The 25,015-nt window shown below is 47.1% G+C and overlaps 1 protein-coding gene across 3 annotated transcripts in view; it reads left to right on the plus strand.

Annotated features, from left to right (window-relative positions):
- The window catches only part of fbxl17 (F-box and leucine-rich repeat protein 17), a 190,284-nt gene that overhangs the window by 110,800 nt on the left and 54,469 nt on the right, over positions 1-25,015 (plus strand). For all 3 annotated transcript variants that reach the window (XM_034542048.1, XM_034542050.1, XM_034542049.1), the window contains exon 9: positions 21,717-21,793. In XM_034542048.1, coding sequence (XP_034397939.1) covers positions 21,717-21,793 — 77 coding nt within the window. The remainder of the gene's footprint in view (positions 1-21,716; positions 21,794-25,015) is intronic.

The following is a 25,015-nucleotide window of genomic DNA, read 5'->3' on the forward strand; positions in this document are numbered from 1 at the left end:
CTAGCTCAGCTGGCTCCGTCATGCCAGGGGTTGGCAAGGGGGGGACGGGGGACGGGGGGGGGGGATGTTTTATTGGCATACCCTGTCACACACAATGCCCACCGCTGCTACTGTGGCTTAAAGAAGACGCACGCAAGACAAGATAGAAGTGTGTCTTGGGAATATTGTATGTGTGTGTGTGTATATATATATATATATATATATATATATATGTTTATTTTTTGCTACCGAGCCACCTCCAAAAAATATAATGCTTCTAGACGTCAGTTCCAGTACGGACAACTGTGCCGCGCCGAAGTGGTTTTCCATTCGACAGGGTGACATTTACAAACCATGCTGTACATCCTGCCGCTCTCCTTTTTTTTCCGTCAAACCATTTGTTACCATTCTCCTCGTGTCATTCTTCTGATGCCAAAAATAATAAAGAAAGCCATGAAAGAGCCGTCAATCTCTTGGCTGTGTTGGCCAAGGAGCCTGCAGTCAGCTGCAAACCTTGGTGACAAATACTGCACTTATTCTCGCTCTCTCACCATCGAACTCTTTCAGTGGCTCAGCGACGAAATGCTTTTAAATGTTTCGCCGTCGCGGTTTGGGGGCGAGCGGTGCGGCGACAGAATAGGCAGAAAACAGGAGAATAGAAGTCACCTGTGTCTGTATTTGAGTGTACTGTATTGCCTTTATTGCACACCTACTTGCTACTCAACTTTTTCACCCAACTTGGAAATTAATCATTTTTTTCCTTCCATGCGCTACACATGGACACATTGTTCCGCTAATGGCTGCTACTGACTTGGTTATCTGAACGCACAGACGCTCGCAATCTGTATGTTCTGGGGGGGTATTCCGCGACGATACTGATTTTGTTCAAGTTATTGATTGTTCCTGAGTATCCTAAACGCTGCCGTCGCGTGCTCTCTCGTAATTATATATATTTGTTTCACAGAAGTTTTTACGGCCACAGAAGGATGTCCACTGCGTGCCTGCTCGGTAAACTTCCTGCAGTGAGACCAACGTAGTCAGAGCGGCAACAGTTGCAATTGCTATTGTTCTTAATTGTCTCAAACACGTGCAATTAGCAATGATTGCAATCAACGGAGGCAGCCCAGAGTTGAGCAGCCCAGTGTTAAGGTGTGTTATTATAGTCATTAGTGGCTGCAATTACTATTATACCGCTCTGCACCCTGTAACTTAACCACGGTTTTTGCATGCGCCGCTTTACCCCCGGGGAGCTCGTGCCTGCAACTTTTACTCATTCGCGTTCTTTATTTGTTTGTTTTTTCCCCCGTGATGAAATCCATCCCCGTGGCTGTTGCTGTCGACTCGCAACAAACAGAAAAGGATCAACTTTTTTCCCGACTTCCACTTTCCGTGCGCGCGCGAATGTGTCTTGTTTGTTTGTTAGGGACTCACAACAGTTGGTAGGAGGCTGCCTGGCTTATTCAGGCCGACTGGAAAATAGTGGGAATAATCAGCGGGTTTTATGGAGATCTATGTGCAGCGAGAAATATTATTTCATAGGGAGACAGTGGGACATGTGTGTGTGTGGAGCCAGGCTTCTTTCCACCGGCGTGGAGAGGTGCTTCTTAAAGCGTTATTTTTAACATACACTATTTATTTGTGTCGAGAGGAAGTATCCCAGTATTTGTCTGTCTGACGGATCAGAGACACAAAGCTAGAGAAAGGAGTTGTACATGCCATCAACCTTTTCTCTTTTATGGTGTGAGGAGAGCAAACAACAAAACAGGATACCTGAATGCATTAAACCAAACCCCCCCACCCCCCCTCCTCCACGCCCACCAGCCTCATAATGTAAAACAAATTTGAACAAAGCCTTGTGAAATTGAAATAAGCCTCTCTCGGCATCGGCCTTGGAATTAGTTTATTAGAATCTAAAAGGAGCCTCAAAAGACTTAAACCCCCATTTTCACCGGGAAATTAGTTTTCAGGGAAAGATACATTGTTCACATTTGGAGATGATGAGTTGGTTTTGTGAAGGGGGAATCTTTTTGGCGGGGACTTTTATCAGATCAAGTCGCCACAGGTCGTGGGACATTAGGCGCTTTGTGTTTGTTTGTCTGGATTAGTTTGCAGATGAAGCTATTTGTCTGTTTAGACTAATTCCCGCCGATGTAGAAACTTTTCCTTGCAGAGATTGCAATGTGTGTGTGTGTGTGTTAAAATAATATTCTTTTGGACTTGTCAGAAATTGTATGAATAGATTCCATCGACTTTTGCATAGTTAAAAAGTGATTAGTTTCCTTAGTTTAAAGTCAATCTCCCCGGATTCTTGTATAGTGATATTTCCAACTTTTTTGATCTGTATTAATCACCTCCATTACAACGAGTCAATCATAAAATAATCCATCTTTAGTAACTGCAGAAGCTATGGCAACATCATCAGCATGTTTTTTAGTTTAATGCTTAAGCCTGTGGATTCACAGGAAAAAGAAATAGAAAAAAAGGTGCTGCCACTTTTTTTTTTTTTTTCTTACTAGCACTACGGAATTCACATAATGTTAGACGCTGCAGTTTCTGTTGTGTGCGTTGAAGAAGATGGATGGGCGGTGACAAATATGACGAGGAAGGAATGGAAATCGGGGAGAGTAATGAGCAGTGATGGACAGATGGAGAGAGAGGCTGAGCTGCTTTTTGGATGGATAGACAGATGGATGGATGGACGGAGGGGGGTGGGGGGGGGGGCAGGGTGGAAGAATGCAAATGAATGTGTGTCTGGGAGCTTTAGAGGTAGACGGCGCTCAGCGGGGGGGAGTGGGGAAGGACTTTGTTAAAGGGAGGAAGATTTGACAGACGGAAAGAGGGATGCAGGGAGCAAGAGCACTCTGTTTGGAGCGAATGCTTATTGTATTTCACTTTTCTTGCCCCATTTAAAAAACACAAACTAAAAAAAACAAACGTCTCCCTCGCACAAAGCTCACAGGTAAATAACAAAAAAGCTGACATGGTGGCCTTGCTTTCAATTCTTTCCAGCCCTACATTTGTGTCTGATTATCATTCAGAATGAAGGAGGCAACTGAAGATCGTCTACGGTTACCTGTGTGGACAAGCGGCCGCAATATGTGGAAGCGAATGGGGATCCAAACAAAGACTACTATTCATAATACGGCTGTTAGTGCCCCTTAATTGAGCGACATTTCTACATTAGTCGCTGGCAGGAAAAGGTCCCCTTTTCTCTCTCTCGCAGCTTGTCAGTCAGAGTGTCTCAGAGTCCGATGCTGATTCTGATAAGATCGGTGAGAGCGCGCCACCTGACGATGACCAGCTGATGGGGCAGATTGTGTTCGAAAGGAGGAGATGGAGGGAATTACGGCAGCAGTGGCTGCGCAGTGGGATCCTGCCCTCGGGATGAGCCCGCGGGCTGCGACATAATAATGCACACATTGACATAGCGGCGCGTCTCGCATGGGAGGGACGTCTGTCGGTGAGGACGCCTGTCCACTTCCAGGTGGATGCAAACATAGACAGGTGTAAAGCACCACCATCACACTACTCTCGTCTAACCAAACAGTTGACTCACTCCCTGGGAGACAAGTGGTATTGACAGAAGTCGGGGAAGTACACTTTAGCATCAGCAAAAAAGAAGAAGAAGAAAACTGTACCTGCCAGTGATTGGGGTACACACAGCCAGTTGCCATTTCATAACACCTTGTAAACAACTTAATTTCAATCCAACACCTGTGGTGTGCTGTAAGCGTTTGTACACTGGAAAGTATGCATTTTTTAATTTTATTATTTTTTTACCAGCGGTTGACTATGTTGGGACTCATGTTTGGGGAGTGACATGAGGTGACAGCTTGTGTGTGTGTGTGTGTGTGTGTGTTCGCAAGGGAGATTTTGGACATTTGAACCATCTAGCTTTTCTTTCTTTCTTTCTTTCTCTTTTTTTTTCTTTTTCATTTTCACCGTGCATAAGTGAGGAGCAGTGACTGGTAGTCGGTAGTTTTCCTCCCCCCAGGGGAAGGCACCTAACAGGGCCCAGTTCTTCAGCGTTTTGTTTTCAGCTTAAGAAGACAGCCAGACCGCCAGCCTCTGACAGCCCCGTCTCCTTGGAAACCTGTCGACAAGGAGACACCCAACTCCACCGAGTCTCTGCTCTCGGGCCGCTGGAGACCTCTGCCCCGCCTCTGTGTTTTAGACGCTGCGATGCCCTCGCGTCGTGGGGCCCTGTCGGTGTAACAGAGGCACTTGTTCTCGGATGCATATGCAATTCGTGTAAACGCTCTTCTCTTTGAGCTCTTGTCGCCCACGTTAGAGGTTGTTCGCAAATTAATAATTCTGGCTGGACTAATCTGCAGCCTGACATTTAGAATTGATTCCTACACACAATGTGGCAGTGATTGCCGTGGCGGGTGTATGTATAGGTAGATCGCTCTGAGAAAATTACTATTGTAATTAGTTTTCTATTTCTGCCATCAATACTGGATTGTCTACATCTGTTGGCAAGTAAGAGAACATGCACAATACGCACACACACAAAATACATTGAATCCTTACATGTATTCTTACAGAAGATTTTTAAATAAACAGTAGATAAAAAACGAAGCGAGAGAGCTTGAGAATTTGCGTGTGAGGGAGGAGATACAAATATTTAGTTTGTTTTCCATAGAGAGACACCGGTTCCAAAAGTTCTGGCCCAAAGAAATCGTGATGTGTAAGGTCACAGTGACTTCCTACCACCAAAATACGATCAGTGCGTCGCTAAATCCTGAATGGCGGGTTAGAGGGAGATAATCCGCCATGTCTTTTCTTTTCCTCCTGTCCTCGCTCCTTTTTTTCTTCTTTTTTTTTACCTCCCCACTCATTTTATGCCTCTCACTGTTCTGTCGCCACGAGACGCGGACAAGACAGCGCTAAAGAGAGAATTAGCACAGCAATTAGTGTGTGTGTGTGTGTGTGTGTGTGTGTGTGTGTGTGTGTGTGTGTGTGTGTGTGTGTGTGTGTGTGTGTGTGTGTGTGTGTGTGTGTGTGTGTGTGTGTGTGTGTGTGTGTGTGTGTGTGTGTGTGTGTGTGTGTGTGTGTGTGTGTGTGTGTGTGTGTGTGTGTGTGTGTGTGTGTGTGTGTGCTTGTCAGGGACGACTCCAATGGGAGAATCTGAGAGGCTGAGAATAATTAGCTCCAGTCCAATGCCGGGTCAGCCCTTTTTTCTGGCATCAGTCTGAATAGCACTGCTTTATGCAGGCGGGCCTCACCGGTCGAGTATCGCGACGCGTCTCTCCCAACGTGTGCGCTTTCCTTTTCCGCAAAGGTCTAAGCTGTGTGCGTTGAGGTGAGCGCTGGTGGACAACATGGCCGGTAATAGAGTTTATTCTTTCCCACTGCCCTTGACCAGTCTCTTAACACAAAGAGCAGGCAGATAAGAGAGGATTTACACACAATGCTGAAGCCATTAGCGTCAGTTTTTTTCCTTCTTTTTCCTCCCCCCTCCTCTCCCTCTCCCCGGGGTTTTGTTGTGTGTTATCAGATCCACTGGGATGTGTGGATGGCGGATTGAATGTCCACAGCCATGAAAAAGGCCAAGGATGTCTAACCCCCTATTCACACGCTGCTAGCCTCATCAACAGAGCGCCCTTTGTCCCACAGCAGTCAAGGAGATGGACAGTACAAGATAATTGCGTTCGGACAATAAGCGTCTCCTCTGTTTGTTTGAATGTGTACAGTCTCTTTGGGGGGATGAAATCGTAGATGAGCGCGTCTGTGTCGGAGCGAAGGAGGGAGGTAGGGAGGGGTGGTTCTGTTTGTGTGCGCCTTTTGTGTTGCTCCGAATTTCTGCCATCTGTATGCGAGTACGAGTGAATGGCCTGGATAAAAGATTTTTTTGGAGCTGCACCCCGATAGTGAGCTGTCATCGACTGTATCTGAGGTTGAATGCTGACTGGCGAGCGCGAGACGGTGAAGTCATAACCTGGCTGATAAGATTCTTCTCGGGAGCTGGCATTAAAATCCAGAGAACGGGCGCGGAAGACGGCGGCGGAGACCAAGCGGGTGTGAACGACAGCGAGCTGAATGGCCGCATCCGAACCCTCGGCTCCCATAGACGCTCGCTCGTTTCCTCCCATGATGTCACTCCTCTGTGGTCCAGGTGCGCTCTGTGGAGAAAAAAAAACCCCAGAGAGCGCGTCGTCCCGCGTTGGGAACTTATGTGTGTGGTTTTTGTTCTGTTCAGTACATGTGAGGTCACCGAAATGTTTATTAGGGGAAGAAGTGCAGTCCTGAGTTTGGCATTTTTCTGTCACCGTCTATGTTCGGAGCAAGAAAAGCCCACATTTGGGGAATGGGGTTTGCATGAGGGTGACGTCAGCACCACGACAACTGTCAGTCAAGCAAACGCACCCCTAAATTTATCCCTATTCAATATTTATATGAGAGGGTATTATTGGGGGACATAAACTCATCGTGCAGTTTGACACCACCGCTAACTATGACCTCAATGCTCAAACTATAATTGAATAAACACCTCTACAAAAAGGCATCTTAAGAGTGGACTTTATGGCAGTATTGGATTGACCAATGAGCGTGAGCACTAATAGCCAAACGTAGTTACAGTGAAACTATTAGCATTTTCAAAGAGTTGGTGGTAACTGAAGCGTATTTCACTCCCAGACTTTTTTTGATTTTGATTCATGGGACATTAAAGCCTCTTTCCCTCGTCGGTAGCTCACGGTCTGAACATTTTTCTTTTTCTCTCTGCCATGGTTCTGCTGACTGGGTTCATGGCGCAAAGGCAACAACATTGCCACATGTGTAATTACAATCAGAAGAGAAAAAAATGTAATGTTTTTTTGTTGTGAATTCTACCTTGACTGAACTGTACACACGTGTCACTTGGCACTCCGGACAAGGAAAAAGTCAAGCAACCATGTGATTGACGCTTCAATTAGACTTTTGATTTTTCTCATTCCGTTAAAATTGATTAATGAATGAATGTATTCATTTGTTAGAGAAAACGCATTGTAACTTACTGCACTTCTGCTTGTAACCTTTCTGTGTTAATGCCAAATATGAATCATTCAGATGTGACCCCTCCCCCGCACCACCAATTACAGCATTTTGCTTGAGTCCCTTGCAATGCCATATGTACAATTGTATGTGAACATCACTACCTTTGTCCCTCCACTGCTCCAAGTTGTAGGCATTCTGTATTAGATCCACATCACAGCTGTGCAGTTACTTAATGTGCTTCTTAAGGCATAGTACAGGGGGGGGGGTTAGATTGTTTGGCTTTGTAATTAATAGAGTGGCCCGGGGAATAACGTCCACCACTGTTGTCAATTATCACTCCTCTCTGTGAGCCGTGCCTGACAGAGAAGAATCACAGCCGGCGCCCGGATCACTTTCTCTCTTGCTCCGCCTTTCCTTTCTCAGTCTTTCTCCCATTCATCCTCCCTGAGCTCCAGAGTCCCATTGTGCCTCCGTCTCTTGGCATCCCCACCGCCTTTCCTTTCAGACGCTCACCCACTCCATTTAAATCTAGTTTATTCCTGGCTGAACCTTGTTTTTTTTTTTTTTTTTTGTTAGTTACATTGTCAGTATATAAATATTTCCCTTCATTCTAGTAATCCCCTCCCTCTTGCCCTCCTCCTGCCGTCATATCTTTTTCCTTTTCTTTTTTCCTTTCCCTTTTCCTCCGCTGAGGGTGTAGTGGGGTTGACAGGCAGTGAGCTCACAGTTGCAACCTTTCTTGCCACCGTGCCAGGCGAGGCGCCACTTGAGGGTTTGGCTGCAGATTGAATAGCTCCCAGAGATGTCATATTCAGACAGCATCCCTGAATTACATTTCCTGGTCTTCCTTGCCTTGTTGCCTGTGTGTCTCCACCAATCAAATCGCCTGGCGTTGCCATGTGGATGCCCACTCCTCTCTCCCCTCCCTCCGTCTCTCTTGCTTCTCTTTCCCCCTCCCATCCCACTTACCATCTCTGGGGTGTGTTCCTCACAGAAATGATTCCTTCGCCGCTCGGCCGGCCGGCCCAACCGCTGTGAGGCAGACCGGCAGATGGGCGATCTGATTGGCTGTCAGCTTCTGTTTATTTCCTGGCCGTCGGGGTGTCAGATGAGATAAAACATCGTTCTGCTGCATTTGTCACGTCCTCTCCGTGGGGGTTCGTGAGAAATAAGAAAAGTTTGGGTTCCAGGACACGCGGTAGAACAGATTGGTCCACGGCTGGCAGAGGTGTCACTGTCATTCTTCTTTTTTTTTTTTTTTTTGCACACTTCATAGCCATAATACCTTAATTCTGCCAGGACTCACAACAGTGCCGCGAGAGCCCATTACCCTCAGATTAGTGGAAATCAATTACACAATTTGGCGGCACAATATGGTTATTACTTCATTCAATGCAGACATTAGGTCACTCACACAAACTTTGCTGTAAAAGAAAATTTGGCAAGGATAGGACGATCTTCACATTTCAGTAAGAACAGTATCTTGAAAGCGTGTGCGATGAGTTTCCCCCACAGGAGCTCAGCTGAAACATTTCAAATCCCAGCATGTGTTTGGGCCCGGGCCGGTGATCCTCATTGTGGTTTTCTTGTTACTGTCTGTGACCTGATGTGGCCAGAAGGAGGGTTCTGTGAGCTGGAGAGGAGAAGGGGAGAAGCCCAGCTGAGGTTTTATTGTGAGGGAGTGGAGGAGAGAGCCTCGGCTCATGTGTCTGTCCATGCATGAATTGATTGAGGAACAGCTTCATGTGGAAAACAGAACGGAACACCCGCACAGACACACACACACACACACACCACCGGTATACAGTGGCACGCAGGACATGTGCATGCAAAACACACACACACCGGTGTGGTAACACTCGTGTGCACATGGGCACAAGCATCCAAATGCGCCCTCTGGAAGTGGATGGAGTTTGGCTTTCTTTGCTAACAGGTGGTGGATTGGACATTCTCACACACACACACACACACACACACACACACATACACACACACACACACACCTCAGGTGGTGGATTGAGCTCCCATGCTGTGTGGATTTGTATCAAAGCCGAGACATAAAACTGAACTGGCAGACTGGGAGCCGCACAGCTCCAACCCTCCATCCAGTCTGCTGCTTTGGGTCGACTTTTTGTATTTTTTTTTGCGAGAAAATAATGTATGCGAGTAAGCCATTTTTTTGTGACTTTGTGCTTCAAAACTTCTTTTCTTCAGTGCTGTGTTTTTTGTTTTTTTTTGCCTCTGCTTTTCAGATCAGCCCTTCCAGCTTTTGGTACGGTCCGTCCTTGTACGTAAGCCGGATGCCGCAGGGGTGCTGACAAATTGCTGGATTACAGAAAGTATTATTGCGGGTTGGAATACGTCCGTCTTTATGTGGGTGCATTATCGCCCTGCACAATTAGGATTGTCTGAATTCACTCTGAATGACGTCACCTCGCATGATTGAAGCGATGAACCATGCATTTGGTTTCGGGCTCTTGACTGAAGCGGTAACGGGCAAAAAAAAAAAGGAGACCATGTGGGCTCACTCCCATCACATTTATGTCTCACAACGGCATGGCGCAGTCTACGCGTGCACGTCAGTGCGAGACTTATTATGGTTGTTTACGGCGGTGGAAATGAACACTCTCTCTGGTTTCGTCTCTGACGGGAGGGGACGACACGGACTATAAATCTACTTGATCTGCGTACAGTGTCACGGCGCGTTACACGCCCTTTAACTGCGGCTTCGTCTCGCTGCGATAGCGACACCACATCACTTGCGTCGACACACACGCACACACAGACGCGAAAAATTTGCACGCAGTTGGTGTACAAATCCCAGCCGCAGAGCTCCCTGTGTTGCCTGTCTCCGGCCCTCGCTGAGTGTGTAATGAGCGGAGCTCGAGTGAGATTAAGGCAGATATTGTGTGGCGTTGGGAGGATTGGTTTCACTTGGAGCCTCAGTGTTGGGATGGTGGCGCACTCCGCTGCTGGCTGGCTGAATGACCAGCAGGCTCCCCCACTGTTACTCTCCTGTCATTTGTCAGAGCGTCTTTGCTCGACGCCGCTAATGTGTTTCGAGGCAAACACGCAACGCCCATCGGGGGGTATTATTTTCTCTGGCAACGGGAACATTGTCGTAAAACCACGAGGATGATGGGCATGAAAGGATGAGGGGCTGGGGTAAAAGAGAAAAGGATAGTAGGGAACCGAGGAGGGGTTGTATGGGAAGAGAGCGAGATTGTGGATATGTGCTGTGGGCTTGGTGGCTCCCTGCGAAGCCCATGAAGAGGGCAGAGAGGGGAAGTGATTGTGAGAAGAAAGTGCGCAGAGTTTAGAGAGCAGAGAGAGGGAGGAACGGAGAGGGAAGAGAAAAGGCTGAGGGTTCCCATAAAGGGGGGAAGAGGGAATACACACATCGAGAGGAAGAAAGAGGAAGGTCCAAGGACTGTTTGTCATCTGGAATCTATAGAGGATGGATGGGCAGCATGAAGAGGCTCTAATCGCATCCATCAACGACACCATGCATTAAAGCCTGTTCTTCCTCTGGCCCTGTCTTCCTCACTCTGGATCGCCAGCCGCGGTCAATTCGCCAGCTCACTAAATAGAAGGTCTCTGTGAGGAGGATGACTGTAATGTCAATAGTTTTTGGGGAAGGAGAACAAAGGCTGCTTCTGAGCTACAGCCTCTTTCTTTGTGTTGTGAGGTGAATGAATCGCTCATCAACGCTCACTCTTCTCACAGAGACAAAGATGGACACAGACCAAACGGAGCAAAGAGAGAAAGGGATTCACCTCTAGTGGTTGGTGCTATTTAAAGTGGGGATTTATACACTTATTTAAGTTGTGGAATGTTCCTAGACAGTACATCTGGCAGCTTATCAAAACCAGCAGGACCAACAGCAATACTGACAATATAATAATACATATTGATATACAATGCACATATTTTTTTAGAGAATAAACTACCACATGAAAGGGGAAAATAACATTCTCTTTATCATTGTTTCTTTCTTTTTACAGTGCATGCTGGCCACTGCAGCTGACAGTGAAACTATTTCTTTGACATTAACAGTTCAGAAAACAAAAAAAGAAACAAAAGTGCTGCAGATTATATGGACCAGAATGTAAGGGAGGGAACGTTAAACATGAATACATACAGTATTTTAAAGATCTTTAGGGCGAGTGAGGGGATAAAAGAGATGATAATGAGCCCTACTTATACAGTACTGTATATGCAAGCACCTAAACTCCCCTGGGAACCCCCCCCTCAGTTTTTCTCCTCACCCATTCTCCCCCGTCCTCCTCTTGCCTAAGCTCTGTCTGCTCAGCCGGTGATAAGCCACTGGAGCGTCGCCTGGTTGAGACGACTTCGACAAATTCACTTTGCTGTCAAGCTAATAGGATTTTGTTTCTTTAGTCCGCGCTGTAGATGGCATCTCTGGACAGGAGGAGAAAGAGATGAGGTTCGGTGATGAAGAGGCATTATAAGAGACGGCGGCAACTTCAAGGGGGATGAAGCGCGCTCCTCTCCTCTCGCCCCTCCTTCCTTACCCCTCGTCGCGTCGTCTCATCTCCCGTCCCGTCCACCTCCTTCTCCTCCTCCTCCTATAGCATGTAAATCTCCTCACTTTTTCTTGGCATGGGATCAAACGGTGCGTTTCCGTCGGGGAATTCATTTAGGATCCTGGCTTTTTTTTCTTTTTTTCTTTTCGAGAGTGGCGTTTGGGCCAATGAGCTGGCGAGCCAAGCAACATCTGTTTTCATGAATTCCTAATGGCTGCGTGTCACCAGAGTCAAACACATGCACTGAGAGACGCTCCCACTGTTATTACCATCATGGCTATTTAGCCACCAGTTTCTCATTAGGATCTTTCCTCTTTCTCTTCCCCGTGGAGGGAACAATTGGATTAGCAGCTAGTTTCTCACAGCATATGCAAAAGCCCCTTCTGCCGACATACTTCAGGTTATTTATTCTTCATGTGGGTTTTTTATTTTGGACTGTGCGATGCTTTAGTAATATGACAACACCACCAAGGGAGCAGGAAAGCATTACAGTGATAGTATCCCGCAGGAGGAGGTGCGAGGCGTAGAAACCAGGCGAGGGGCTGCCCATATTCAAGGTCCACAAATGTGTTGCCCAGTGTTTTGTGTGATGATCGCTTCCACTGTTCCAAGTGCTGCCCTTGTGCTCATGTTGCTATGGAGACAGAGGCGGACCGGGCCCAGTGTAGGGGTCTCCAGACATCAAGGGTCAAGAGTCGGGGTTGATGGATGTCAGGAGAGTGAGGAGCAGCTCCGGATCCAGCCGAGTTGTTTATTTATGTTTATTTTTTATGTTTTAGTTAGAGTGAAATGTGAACCCCTTTTATGAACGCACACAGATTTACCATTGCCTCTGACCTCTGACCTCATCTCGGCAGCGTTCTGAGCTTTTCCGTTTTCCCACAACAACCTTTTCCAACCTTTGAGCAGTTGTAATTGTGTGTTAATGTACAGTGTGTGTACACACATGGTGTTACACTGAACATGCTGAACTAGTTTCATGGACGACCTAACGTCTCGTAAAGTGATGAGACAGAGTGTGACGATGCGATCCGGCATAGCTGCGGTTGCGGTGCGGTTGTCGCGGTCCATGCCTTTAATGCTCTCTCTCTCTCTCCTTTCACACTCCTCCTTTCTTCTGGGTGTTTTTTTGTTTAGTTTTCTCTTCTGGTATCCTTCACTTTCTCTTGCTCTGTGTTGTTGTTTTTCTAAGCACACTTTCAGTCATTGGCTGTTGTGGCGTGGTCGTATCGAAAAATACAAAGTGTTTTTAGACTGGAGGAAAAAGACAGAATGACAGAAGATACAAAAAAAGGGGATAAAAGCGGCCGGTAAGGAGCAGTGAGCAGCTGCAGCCGAAAAACGCAACAGCTCATTGGTTCTCAACGGGAGCCCGACTTATGAGGCAAATTCTGCGTAATTAAAGCCAGTCCGTGTGATGGAAGCGCTCTCCTCTCTGTCATCGCGGCGAGGAAAATTACACGCTGCAATATGACTTGTTGGGTTGAGTTTATTTTTGTGTGATATAATTCAGTGGCCTCCCACCCTCTCCTATCCTGTCCTCCCCTGTTCTATCTTCAACCCCCACCCCTTCTCCCTTCCTCTTCATATCCATTAGCCTAATGAACACCCTGCAATTTCCTGCCACCGGGACAAACACAACGCGCACTATTGTTCTCCGCTCCATTCTGCGTGCGTGCGCGAGTCCACGCGGCCCGTGTGTGCGTGCACGTTTGAGAGAGAGAGAGAGAGAGAGAGAAAGAGAGAGATGGCAAAAGCTCTCATTAAAATAGATGGCGGTAATCAAAGTGCAGAGCAATTAGCCGCGCTTGAGTGGGCGGAGGGTGTACACTGTGTTACCGTGTGCCACTGTGTCAGGCCTTTTGGTAAACACGGCGGCAGTTCAGTTCTCTTTCGGCGCGGCGGACACGGAGCAGGAGAGTTACGATATGCAGCCCCGCGGGGGGGGGCATTCATCACAGTCGCCGACCGCCTGTTTTCTCGAGTGTCTGAAACGAGATTCTGTCGTTAGCTGCTGGTCATTGGTGGTGTTATATGCTCTGCAGAAGCCACGTTCAAAATGAAATGCTGTGTTTTTTTTTGACAAGGCCCTCTGAGAAATGGGGGCTTGCTTTTAAAAAGGTAAACGGAGGCCGATGAATTGCGCCTGAAGGGCTGTCATTTTGTTCTCGCCACCCCCCAACTCCGGAGTGGCAGTCTCTCACACGGTTGCTGCAGACCAATCGAGTCGGGTCTTGTACTGGAGTGGAGGTTGTTTTACCCCCTTTTTAAATAAAAAGAAAATCTCTTCTCCTGCAGCAAAGGACACGCAAGTTCCTGCAGCAGCAGTCGTGCCTTCAAACGCGGCGGTCACTTGCGGCTCCCTCCCAGGCGTCGGGGGCGATGCCCATCTGCTTCAGGCCCCGTTTGCAGAACGTCCTTGAAGCGCATGCGCGGGGGCAACAGGCCTGGAGCCTGTCGACGGATCACTGGACGCTTGTTCACATGGACAACATGGCTCATGTGCTGTATTTACTTAGTTTTGAAAGAATCACACACACACACACACACACACACAGCGTCTCAAGGACTTTTTTCTATAGTCAGCTCCCCTCTGCTCTAACCGACTGCATCTTTAGAAAAAAAATAGAGACACCAAGAAAGCAGATGCATCCTCTGCTATTATTCCCCACAGTGACATCTATCATGGGCAACCATCTCTAACGTAACTGTTCGTCTCACATGGGCAGAGCTCCACACACGCTCACGCACGCACGCACGCGCACGCACGCACAACCACCACTGTGTCAGCTCAGACCTGAGGCAGTAAGTCTTATCACCATCTGCCACGGGCAGCGCTCATCTTCTCCTGAGTTATTTATTGTGTTATGGCTGCATTGGGCCGACCGTGGAGGCAGATAGGGGCATGGCATTGCTTTGCCGAGCCCCGGTTGTTCTTTTACAGGTCAGTACCTTCGCTTGCACGTCCTCTGGGAAGCTGCTGAGGTGCGCCAGAGGATGCAGAGGGAAGAGCTATCAGAGAGCCACGTGCGAGTGATGCCGGGCCAGCTCGGCCGAGGGGCTTGCTTTAAAACACTGTTTGTGCATGTGCATCACGGAGGCCCGTCAGCGTTGGCAAGGCAACAGGCTGTCCATTTGGATGGGCTTAAAGTGAATAAGTGCCACTTAACCTCACAAAGTGCTTAGTTGGCTTGCCCGCCCCCCCCCCCCCCCCCCCACCACCACCCCACCACCACCCCTCCCTGTTTTTTGATGGACAGGACAACTGAGCTGGGTTGTGAGGGACACTTTGCTTTTGGAAGTTGTTGTAATGGTGAATATACATCGACATATCTCCAGAAGCCATATGCACTTTTGAGCCCAACCTAATGTGTAGCTCCAGATCCAGACTCAATCAAGGACCAGGTGCCCAGAGTCGAACTCCGCCGTGTGTGGCGTACCAGAAGTATTTCACTCTGTGTAAGCGGAGAAAACCAACCGAGAATAAGAGGAGACAGCGGCGCATTTAAGGGCCTTAGTGTATCTGTTTCCCCGCTGGGCTGCGTTGACCTGTAGAGTGACCTCATTCGGCGCTCGCCTGTCCTCTCCTCTTTCCCCGGCGAAAAGAGAAGGGAAAAAACGCCCAGGCTGGACAGGAAAGTCTAGCATGATAGGCATTTACGGCTCCAGTTATGACCCCATCTGCACATTTTTTCTTTTTTCTTTCGAGCAGGCCGATGACAAGCTGCTGGAATGCTCCGCCGTTTGAAAACATGATTAACGGTGGTGGAACACAATAGGAATGTGATTCTCATTTGAGCGGTAGGCTAGCCTGGGAAATCATCCAGGCCCTAATTGCTGAAGCAGACCCTGATTCAGACGACTGGAACTCACACACACACACAGATATAGTTATTTTTGTGTGTGCACCTCACAGCCTTGGCTTCTACATTTCTTATTTTGTAATTTGATCGTGACAATAAACAAATACAACGAGACATGAGGAGCTTTTCCTAATGTGTGTATGTTCTCAGAGGTCTATTGTAAGTATCTCCTCATTCATTTGTCTTTTATTTCATATTTTCCATTCAAACTCATCTTGAAAGAAATGTCCTACAAAGGCAATAAAAAAGAATATCTTTTTTTATTGTCCATTGCAAAATATGACAAATGCCAAATTACTGGGATCTATGTGTCTCAGGCAAAGTTCACTTTCTGTGGTTTACAAATCATTTCAGCATCAAATAGCTTCCTTTAGATAAGAAGGTAAAGTATGCTGCTGAATGATCACTTTGCTGATCAACTTTATTTGTACCACGAATCGGCAACACAACAATAGCCGGCTCACATCGTCGGGGGGGGGGGGGGGGCATTTCAAAAGCAATGAACGTGCCCTCTCATTCAATAAAAACCTGTATCGCTCCATTTTAAGATTGTTGCTGAAGTATTTGCTTACTGAAGGGCTCTTTTGAGGTATTGGATATTTTTATATCCATTTATACTAGCCCAATGAAAAAAAGTCGTAAATGGGGTTATTTTTTGTCGTTTTTTTTGAGTCGTTTTCTTTTTGCGCAGAGGATTCCAGAAACTCAGCGATGCATATTGTCTGAGGAAGCAGAGCCATGCTTCTTTACACTTGTGTATGGATTTATGGGCGATATAAAGAAAATTTACCGCAAGAATCATTTTGCAAGAGCGTTCTCCACAGAAGTATAACCCCCCCCCCCCCACATGTCTTTCCTGGCTCTCCTCCTCTGCTGCTCCGCCCCTCCATTTCATTAAGTCTAAAGACAGCCATGGAGGAAGTCTGAAGTCTCGTCAGTCACCGCTGCTGCCTCCTCCTCCTTTTATGTTTTCAACCTCTCCCTAGACCTTCAACCGCTTTTTCTTTATACATTTCATGCTTACTTTCTTCCCCCCCCTGCCGCCGCCGCACTTCTTCTCTCCAAAATCATCCATTTCTATTTCCCCAGCTCCTTTTGTGTGGCTGGACAGCCGTGTAATTGTGGGCCGTGTGAGGAGCGGGATGAGACGGGGCCTCCCGTTGGTCAGCGCCGCGCTAGCCTGCCTACCTACAGCCGCTCTCTCTCTCTCTCTCCGAGCAGCGCCCTTTTGTTCCCGCGTCCATTGTGGTCGGCGAGCTAAGGAAGAAGCGCTACACATGTTTGTTCGGCTGGAGGACCGTCTGCAGCCTTTGTGATAAACACAGACCTCTTGTTTCTCTCAAGTATTGTCGCTGTTCTTCCCTCCCGGCTGCCCGGATACCTCTTGGCTCTGCTGCATAGAAAGAAGATTAGCTTCACCTTCGGAGAGGCACGGGAGCGCGCTTCGCACCGGAAGCAAACGGCACACACCGCCTGACGTCCCTCGCTCCCTTTGTCCCTCCTCTCTCGGCCCACATCTCCTGGTTGAGCCTCCGGACTCTTTCCAGCGGGCCGTGTGTGGAAACAGTTCCGCAAAGGTGGTTGGAGGTCTCTTATGGGCCCAGTTTAATGACAGAAACGACCACACTTTAAACCACTGGACATGTGCTGGACTCAAAGTGGCCAGTGATGCATTCATATATATACAGTACGGCAAAAGATGAAAACACCAGCCATTAATTAGACCATTTTAGTTCTGTATCAGGGTGCCAGACACACATATGAAATCACTCAATAAACAGTAAAACAGGGAAAACTCAAAATATGATCTAAAACCACATACAAATGATTTCTAATTAAAAGGATGTCTATGGCAACAAGCTCGTAGAAGAGATTGCGTTTGATCAAGTGGTGAGCCGGGATTACGTGATGATCGCCGGGAACACACACGCACACACACCACACACACACACACACACACACACACACACACACACACACACACACACACACACACACACACACACACACACACACACACACACACACACTATAGGGGCAGTTTAAGAGCGGTCCAGAGTTCAGGTGCTTGTTTTTCGGAGATGTTGATGAATAACTAGCGCTCCTTGCTGTAGGGATGTATCAGTGCCTTGACCTGGACTAGAAAGTCCATTTTCATAACCTTGAGCGCAGATTCAAACCCACTGATAATGCTGGTCTCGCATTTATTTTTCTCCATTTAGGAGCTTCTCTGAGTTATTGACAAAAACTCTTCACAATGATGCTACTCCGTGCACATAAACAACATTTTTCACAAGATGACAATGATGTTCCTATTATTGCCACTAAGGGACGAGTAGTAATGGGTCCACAGTAGCTTCTAAAGTAGATTTCAGCGAGCTAATACACAGTAAAGAGCAGAGATCGTGCAAATGTGGTTTAGGAGCCAATTTAATTATTGGAAATCAAAAAAATTGACAAAACCATCCACAAGACCGTGGCGTTTCCATCTTGATCAACACCATTCAGCTCTCCGTACCTCTGGGTCTCACAAACATGTAAAGACCTGGAAAATGCTTTGTGTAATCACGAGATGAATCTGTGCTGATGGAGCTCCTGGTTACCATGGTTTCAAAGCATGGTTTCAAAGCAACATAATTGAGTTTTCCTCTTAGAAACTCCAAGGGAAGAGCAATTATGTATCGGCAACGCAAATTACTGTATTTTATTTTTAATTTTTTCTTCTCCTGATGCAATTGAAAATATAGAGATGCATCTGCTCCTCTCTGTTTCAGCGAGATCCTTTAAGTTTTACTTCAAGTTACTTTGGTTATTAAGTACAACCCTTTTTTCTTGTTCAAGTCAAAGACGCGATTTATCACTTAGGACCAACTCTTTTTTTTATCCTAGTTTTATCCTAGTCGAACAACGGCTAAAATCTTTGGCTGGGAGCATCATCTGGCTGGCAGGAAAACACAATTACACATAAAATATGTTTTAGGGTTCGGCAGAGCCCTCGAGGTCCAGTTGCGTGGCTCCAGTGATTCAATTTAGAAAATGTGTGCAGAGTTTATGTCGAAAGAAGAGGAATTCCCTCGAATCCCGAACGGGCCGGGAACCGAACCAAGTTAGATTGTGTTCGAATGAGGCCGTAAGAACGAGATGGAGGGAGGAGTGACAGTTTTATTGTCCCCCCCGAGCTGTTTGTGTCCGCAGTGCGGTGACAGGGAGCCAAAACACGCGCTGACCCCCGATGGGCCTCGCTCCCCCTCCCCCTGCCCGCCTGCCGTCTAAGGTGCAGGCCTTTGTTGTCATGGAGACTGTTTTATTGTCATTTTATTGGTAACAAATACAAATATTGAAGCGGCCTTGAGCTGGATATATTTGCTCGCTACATAATTGTAACAAAAGGCTTTTTTTTTGTGTTTTTTAATGCATCTGGGATATTTCTAAGAGAATCCTCGGCTCATTCACTCGTCATCACCGCTTTCCTCCTCGTCTCCTTCACCTCATTTCTCTGTTATTGCTCAAAATTGTCCTAATTAACCTTCCCCTTCATTTTTTTTGTCATCCTGTGCTTTCTGCCTCCTCTCCTCCTCCACTTATCCTCTCTATGTTCTACTGACACATTCTTCCTGTCTGCCATTTCTCCTCTCCGCTTTTTCTTCCTCTCCCGTGTTTCTACTCCTGCATCTCACATCTTCGTCACCTCGATGCTCCACATTTCTCTTTTCGTCACTTCATTAGTTCCTTCGCTTATCCTCTCTTCCTAATCCTCCGTCCGACATACCTTCGCCGTCGCTCCTCTTATTTCATGTTCCTCCTTCCTCTCTCTGACAATTTATTTTCTTTCTTTTTCTTCCAAAGTGTCATTAATTTCCTCATTCTGCTCTTCAGCCTACCTTTCACTTCCCATTCCTCCCCTTTTTTTCAGCAGCAGCTTCTCCAGCTTCAACCTGCTCTCTGCGCCACATCCGCCTCTCAACATCATCTCCCCGCAGCATCGCCTCCGTCTTAACGTTTCAGTATGCGCACCGTCTCCAACCGCCACATGTGTAACAGGCGCGGTACATTATTGAAAGCGAGCAGATCACTAATTCATGTCAGCCTGGGGGGGAGGGGCCTCTTGGGGTTTTAGTGGAGGTGGGTGGGAGCTTGTTGCTTCTCGCCTTTCATGTGGCGTGATCTCCTCCGTCTCCTCTGTCTCCTCCGTCTCCTCCGTCCTCTCACATCGCCTGCCTCTGGCCTTATTAATGGCCTCTTACTCTTTCCCAGCTTTTTCTCCCTTGATTCCTTAAATCTCACTCACTCCTCTCTGTCTCTGTTCAACCCTTAGCTACCGTATAGAGGTCCACGCTCTCTTTCCATCTCGCCCCGCTCGTGCCATCATTCACTGACGTCTGATCTAATTGCTCTGTTCTCTGACCCCGGGGACCTCCGGCAGAGTGTAACAAGCTCCCAGAGGATGCACTCCGCCTCGGCCTCTTCGTGGCTGCATCCCTGACTCTGCTGCTGTCTTCTTATCTGTTTCCCTCACTCGACTCTCTACCCAGCGCTTTCATTCATTAGCTACTCTAATGCCTTAGCCCCAAGACGCACGGCACCATATTGTGATCCTGCTGGCCCGAGCTGAATCTAATCTCAGGCTGGCAACGGGATGACACATTGCAACAGGTCTTTTTTTTCTTCTTTTTTTTCTCATCCGCATCTTAGAGTGGGCAACACACACACAGAGAGAGAGAGAGAGAGAGAGAGAGAGAGAGAGAAAGAAAAAAAAAAAAAAAAAGAAGAGCGGGGAGAGGGGGAAGCACAATCGAAAGGATAGAAAAAGAACATCTTGAGAGCAGGGAGAGGCTCGCGGGGCCGCCGCTGCAGAAATGTAATAGAAAAGGTGCAATATGAAGATGCAGCCCAGTGAACTAAAGCAGATAGGCCAGTGCACATTTCAACAGCTTTGGCTCCGCTCACAAATAAGGATTTTAGAGTTCTATGACACGCATTTTTAACTTTTCCCTCACTGGCGTCTTTCCCCTCCTGATCCGACAGTGTGATATGTCACACGTCACATGTGACATCCGCAAATGGTGTCTTCCTCGGTGGATCCTGGGCCACAAAACAAGCATGCGTGCTTACAGATCACGCTTCGTTTTTCCGAGAGGAAAATCCGCCGTAGCGGATTCCCTGTTGACCTGCATCCTATTTTCACTCCTGCTTTTTGCTAGACAGTGAGGACGTGGCATAAAAAAAACATGAAAAGAAGAGAGGCTCAGCTTCTCCTCGCGCATCAGGCCCACAGTGAGAGAAGCCGGTGGATCGCGAGCGAATGCGTTTTTTAGAATTACCCCCGGTTGTCAGTCACGTTGCGTGAAAGCTCAGCACACAGTATTGTTCCCGGTTTCACTTTGACATGTGGCTCAATGATGGAAGACAGCTCGACATCACTTTTTTCTTTATTTTTATTATTTTTTCATTCCCCTCCCTACCTCTGCTTTCACATTCAAGCGAGAGCCTATGGTACGTGTGTGTGTGTGTGTGTGTGTGTGTGTGTGTGTGTGTGTGTGTGTGTGTGTGTGTGTGTGTGTGTGTGTGTGTGTGTGTGTGTGTGTGTGTGTGTGTGTGTGTGTGTGTGTGTGTGTGTGTGTGTGTGTGTGTGTGTGTGTGTGTGTGTGTGTGTGTGTGTGTGTGTGTGTCTCTCTTTTTTGTTTCATAAATATTAATGACGGAACCCCAGCATAGAGATCAACACATTTTCTCTTGAAGGTTAATAGGTCAAATGCGTTGATCAAAATCTAGTTGTTGCGCACACTCCTCTCATTAGAGGCAGTTAAAGAGAATCATTTGATACAGATACTCTGATCTTCCTCTATACCCTCCCTCGTGTGTAACCCCCCTCACACACACACTCACACACACACACACACACACACACACACACACACACACACACACACACACACACTCTGTAGGCACTGGGCTGAATGCAGATACTCCGCTTTGAAGTGAGCAAGCTCTCGCTCTATATGTGTGTGTGTGTGCACGTGTGTGCATACACGCATGCACGCACGCACACGCACGCACACACACATTGCACGCTTCACTAATCACATCAGGAGTTTAATTATTGATGTACGTGAATATGTGAACAGTTCTGACCCCTGCAGCTGTACTGTCTAACCTTTACTGTGGGGCAACCGTGTGTGTTTGTGTGTGTGTGTGTGTGTGTAACAGCCACTGTGCCCTACTGCATGTGTGCTTTTTTTAAGCAGGTTGAAATTGCCTTCAAGCTAATATTAAGCGTCATATACGTAGCAAAGGCGCCTTCGGGTGACGCTCTAAACATTTGTCTCTCTCTGTGTGTGTTTCCCCGCAGGTGCGTGGAAATCATCGCCAAGGAGGGCCGCAGCCTGAAGGAGCTCTACCTTGTGTCTTGTAAAATCACAGACCACGGTAGGATACTTTCAATCACTGTCCCTTTGTTGCAGTCAACCTCCGACATTATCATCATAACCGTTATTACCCGTATAGCCGCTACCATGATTCTGGACTCATTTGTTTTTTACGACTCGGTGGGGGGGGGGGGAGGGCCCTCGTGGGACCCGCAAACAGTAAAAATGTTATTGAAAAGTTTTGTGCGGATTGAAGTAATGTTCGCTGGATCTCTGTAGTGCAGTCGGTAGAGGTTCACGTCAGAGTCCAATTTTAAAGCGCGAGCGCTCCGGTCCGGATCCACCCTGCAGCGGCACACAGACCCGGGCGTACGGGTCCAGGAGCAGCATTGGTTCAGGGCGCAGTGTGTGACGTAGGCTGCTCCTGGCAGGATCTCCATGTGTTTGCTCCTGTTTGTGGAGGAGATGTGTTTGTGTTGTCTGACAGGCTGTTTCCCTTCCCCCCCCGCGTACAGACAGTCAGCCTTTACATCCCTCTTGCATCGTCTTCTTTTTTTCCCATTTTGTTTACACTGCCTTCCCCTCCTCTGCTTGATGCCACTCTGCCTCGTGTCTCGCAGAGTATTTGATTCTTTTATCAGCCTCAGTTCGGTGCACAGTTGGAGGACTTCAGCGCTGAAGCGTCAAGGAGAGGCGATGCTGACGAACACTAGCTTGCATGAATTATTTGACTCCCCCGCGCGGCGGCGTTTGTCTGTTTAGTGGTTGCAAAGCGGTTTGCGCGTGTTTGTCGGTGCATGTGTGTATCCTGGGAGTTCCTCAGATGAAAGCTACCAGCTGTGTAGTTCATTTTCTTTCTTCTTTTTTTTTTTGAAGAGGTACACAAGATAAAAGAACTAGAAGTTTATTTTCTGTCACCCATTTTTATTATTGCCGATCAACTTGAAAAACGCTGATCCAACTGGGAATTGAGTGAGTTTAATTGTTCCGGTGTGTTTCATTTGATTCAAAGAAGCTCCATATACTTTCATTAGCAGAGGTCTGTGCCTGTTTTCCCCTCCTTATATATTATGTTGATCTGTCTGAATGAATCGCCTGTTCACATTTACACAGTGGGACTAGGAGGTAACAAACTAACTTTGTCCGTTGGTCCCGTGGAGTTCACTTAAATCGGCTACTTAAGGTGAGTTTACTTTTCTTTTCCCCAGAAGAAAGTCCGCAGCCTGCGCTTCTGATAGTTCGGCTTTATGCCCGCTTTTTGTGTTGGATAATATTGCTGCAATTGTTTAGTTTTTTTAACTTGCTGTCGTCTGGATGGTAAGCCTATTGAAAAGTGCACAAAGAGACTGCTGAGATAAGAGACAAGCAAGCCTTCTGCTTGTTAGTCCCTCTGTGTTTTCTTGAGAGCTCAGGGAGCTTAGCTAGCTGTGTGTGTGTGTGTGTGTGTGTGTGTGTGTGTGTGTGTGTGTGTGTGTGTGTGTGTGTGTGTGTGTGTGTGTGTGTGTGTGTGTGTGTGTGTGTGTGTGTGTGTGTGTGTGTGTGTGTGTGTGTGTGTGTGTGTGTGTGTGTGTGTGTGTGTGTGTGTGTGTGTGTGTGTGTGTGTGTGTGTGTGTGTGGCCCATTGAGACATTGCATGGGATGTACGGATGAACTTGACTCATGGGATGCAGTTTTTGACCCTTTCCATACCGGGCCCCAGTCCGGCGTATGATGTGGCCTTGAACACGTGTGCATTCATATTCATAGAGACCTGTTACCGGCTCAGTTGTTCAGCTCAACCAAATTGAAATTTCTCTCTCTCTCTCTCTTGCCCTTTCTGGATTTTTCAAGTTGGGTTTATTGTTTGATTGGCTGCAAACTGGACGCCAACAGGAAGTAAAGAGGAATTGCTCTTGCGGAAGGCCTGAAAATAATTTATGCCATATGCAGTGAATGGGGCGACATCTTGGAACACCGTACCCAGTTTTTGCAGTCGAACCATTTAGATGAATTGGACGGCCTCATCGTTGTATAAATTTCTAAATGGGGTATTGAGACAGTTAGCGATTTACAGCTCCAGCTATTAGTTCAAATGTAGGGTTGGTAATCCTCTTCAAAAACTATTTCAATATAAAAAAAGAAAAGAAATCTGGTTTATGGCTGTTGCAGGACTGTAATAAGCCCGTCCAATCATTTAATCATCAGTCTTCCACAACCTGCTAGCTTCACAGCTGTCGAGTGCTAACAATAGCCATGTTTATTGTTGAAGGTCATTACAATAATTTGGGGACGGAGAGTGGCTTTGGAGGAAGGCCTTATTGGACCGGTTGTCTGTGTTGCCAACTTGGCGACTTTCTCTGTAGATTTAGCAACTTTTCGAGCTAGCGCCGTTAGCTACAGTCATTGGAAAATAAAAAGTTAGCGAAACACTGAGTTTCTTAATTGGATAATTTAATGTGTGTGCTATTGCTATTCACCAAAGATCACCAACCCAAGCTCTAAGAGCTCACTGGTGTTAATGTCAGGCACCTAATTGTTGGCGGTTTCCCGCACAACGTCCTAATGATATCACGTGCATTGCCGCAGAGTTGTGGGCTCAAATGATTAACCCCGAACACGAGTGCTGCTTACTTCTGTGAGATGCAGTGACGATAATCACCTCGACCTCTCTGGACCTGAGCCTCGACTACACGTGAGTGTGTGTGTGTGCATCTGCTGGTGTTTGATAAATGACTCCAACATCACAATAGTACATTAAACCGGGAATGCACACAGCAGACCACCCGCTCTCTCTCTCTCTCTCTCTCTCTCTCTCTCTCTGTGTGACTCTCTAATTATTTGCCCAAGATGAATTGGTGATATCTGATTTTCTTCTTCACTAATGACCCCTCCAGCTCCCTCTGGCCGATGATGGGATCTCTGTGTGTGTGTGTGTGCGCGCACGTGTGTGTGTGTGTCCTTCCTGAATAGAGATGCCTGTTGTAGGAGCACTAACAAAATGATTGGTGGATTTCCTGCCTCAGTTTCTGATAAATTAAATAACAGAAATTAGATTTTACGTCAGCCAAGCCGGCCCCTGTTCCTTTTTTATTTTTTATTTCACCCATCTCCTGCGCTAATTATTTTTATTAATGCCCTCTCTGAGTGCATTTGAGATGTCCACAAGCCTCTTACGTTTGAGTGTTCAGTTGTTTTTTTTTTTTTTCAAAGGAGCTTTGAGGATAGACGGGTTGAGATGACAGCCAGAGAGGGCAGGGCCAAATGTCACTTTACTCCCAGCGCAGATGGTTTAGGAGATTATTTA

Source organism: Cyclopterus lumpus, chromosome 9 (genome assembly GCF_009769545.1).
Source record: "Cyclopterus lumpus isolate fCycLum1 chromosome 9, fCycLum1.pri, whole genome shotgun sequence".
In the NCBI taxonomy this organism is placed as follows: domain Eukaryota; kingdom Metazoa; phylum Chordata; class Actinopteri; order Perciformes; family Cyclopteridae; genus Cyclopterus; species Cyclopterus lumpus.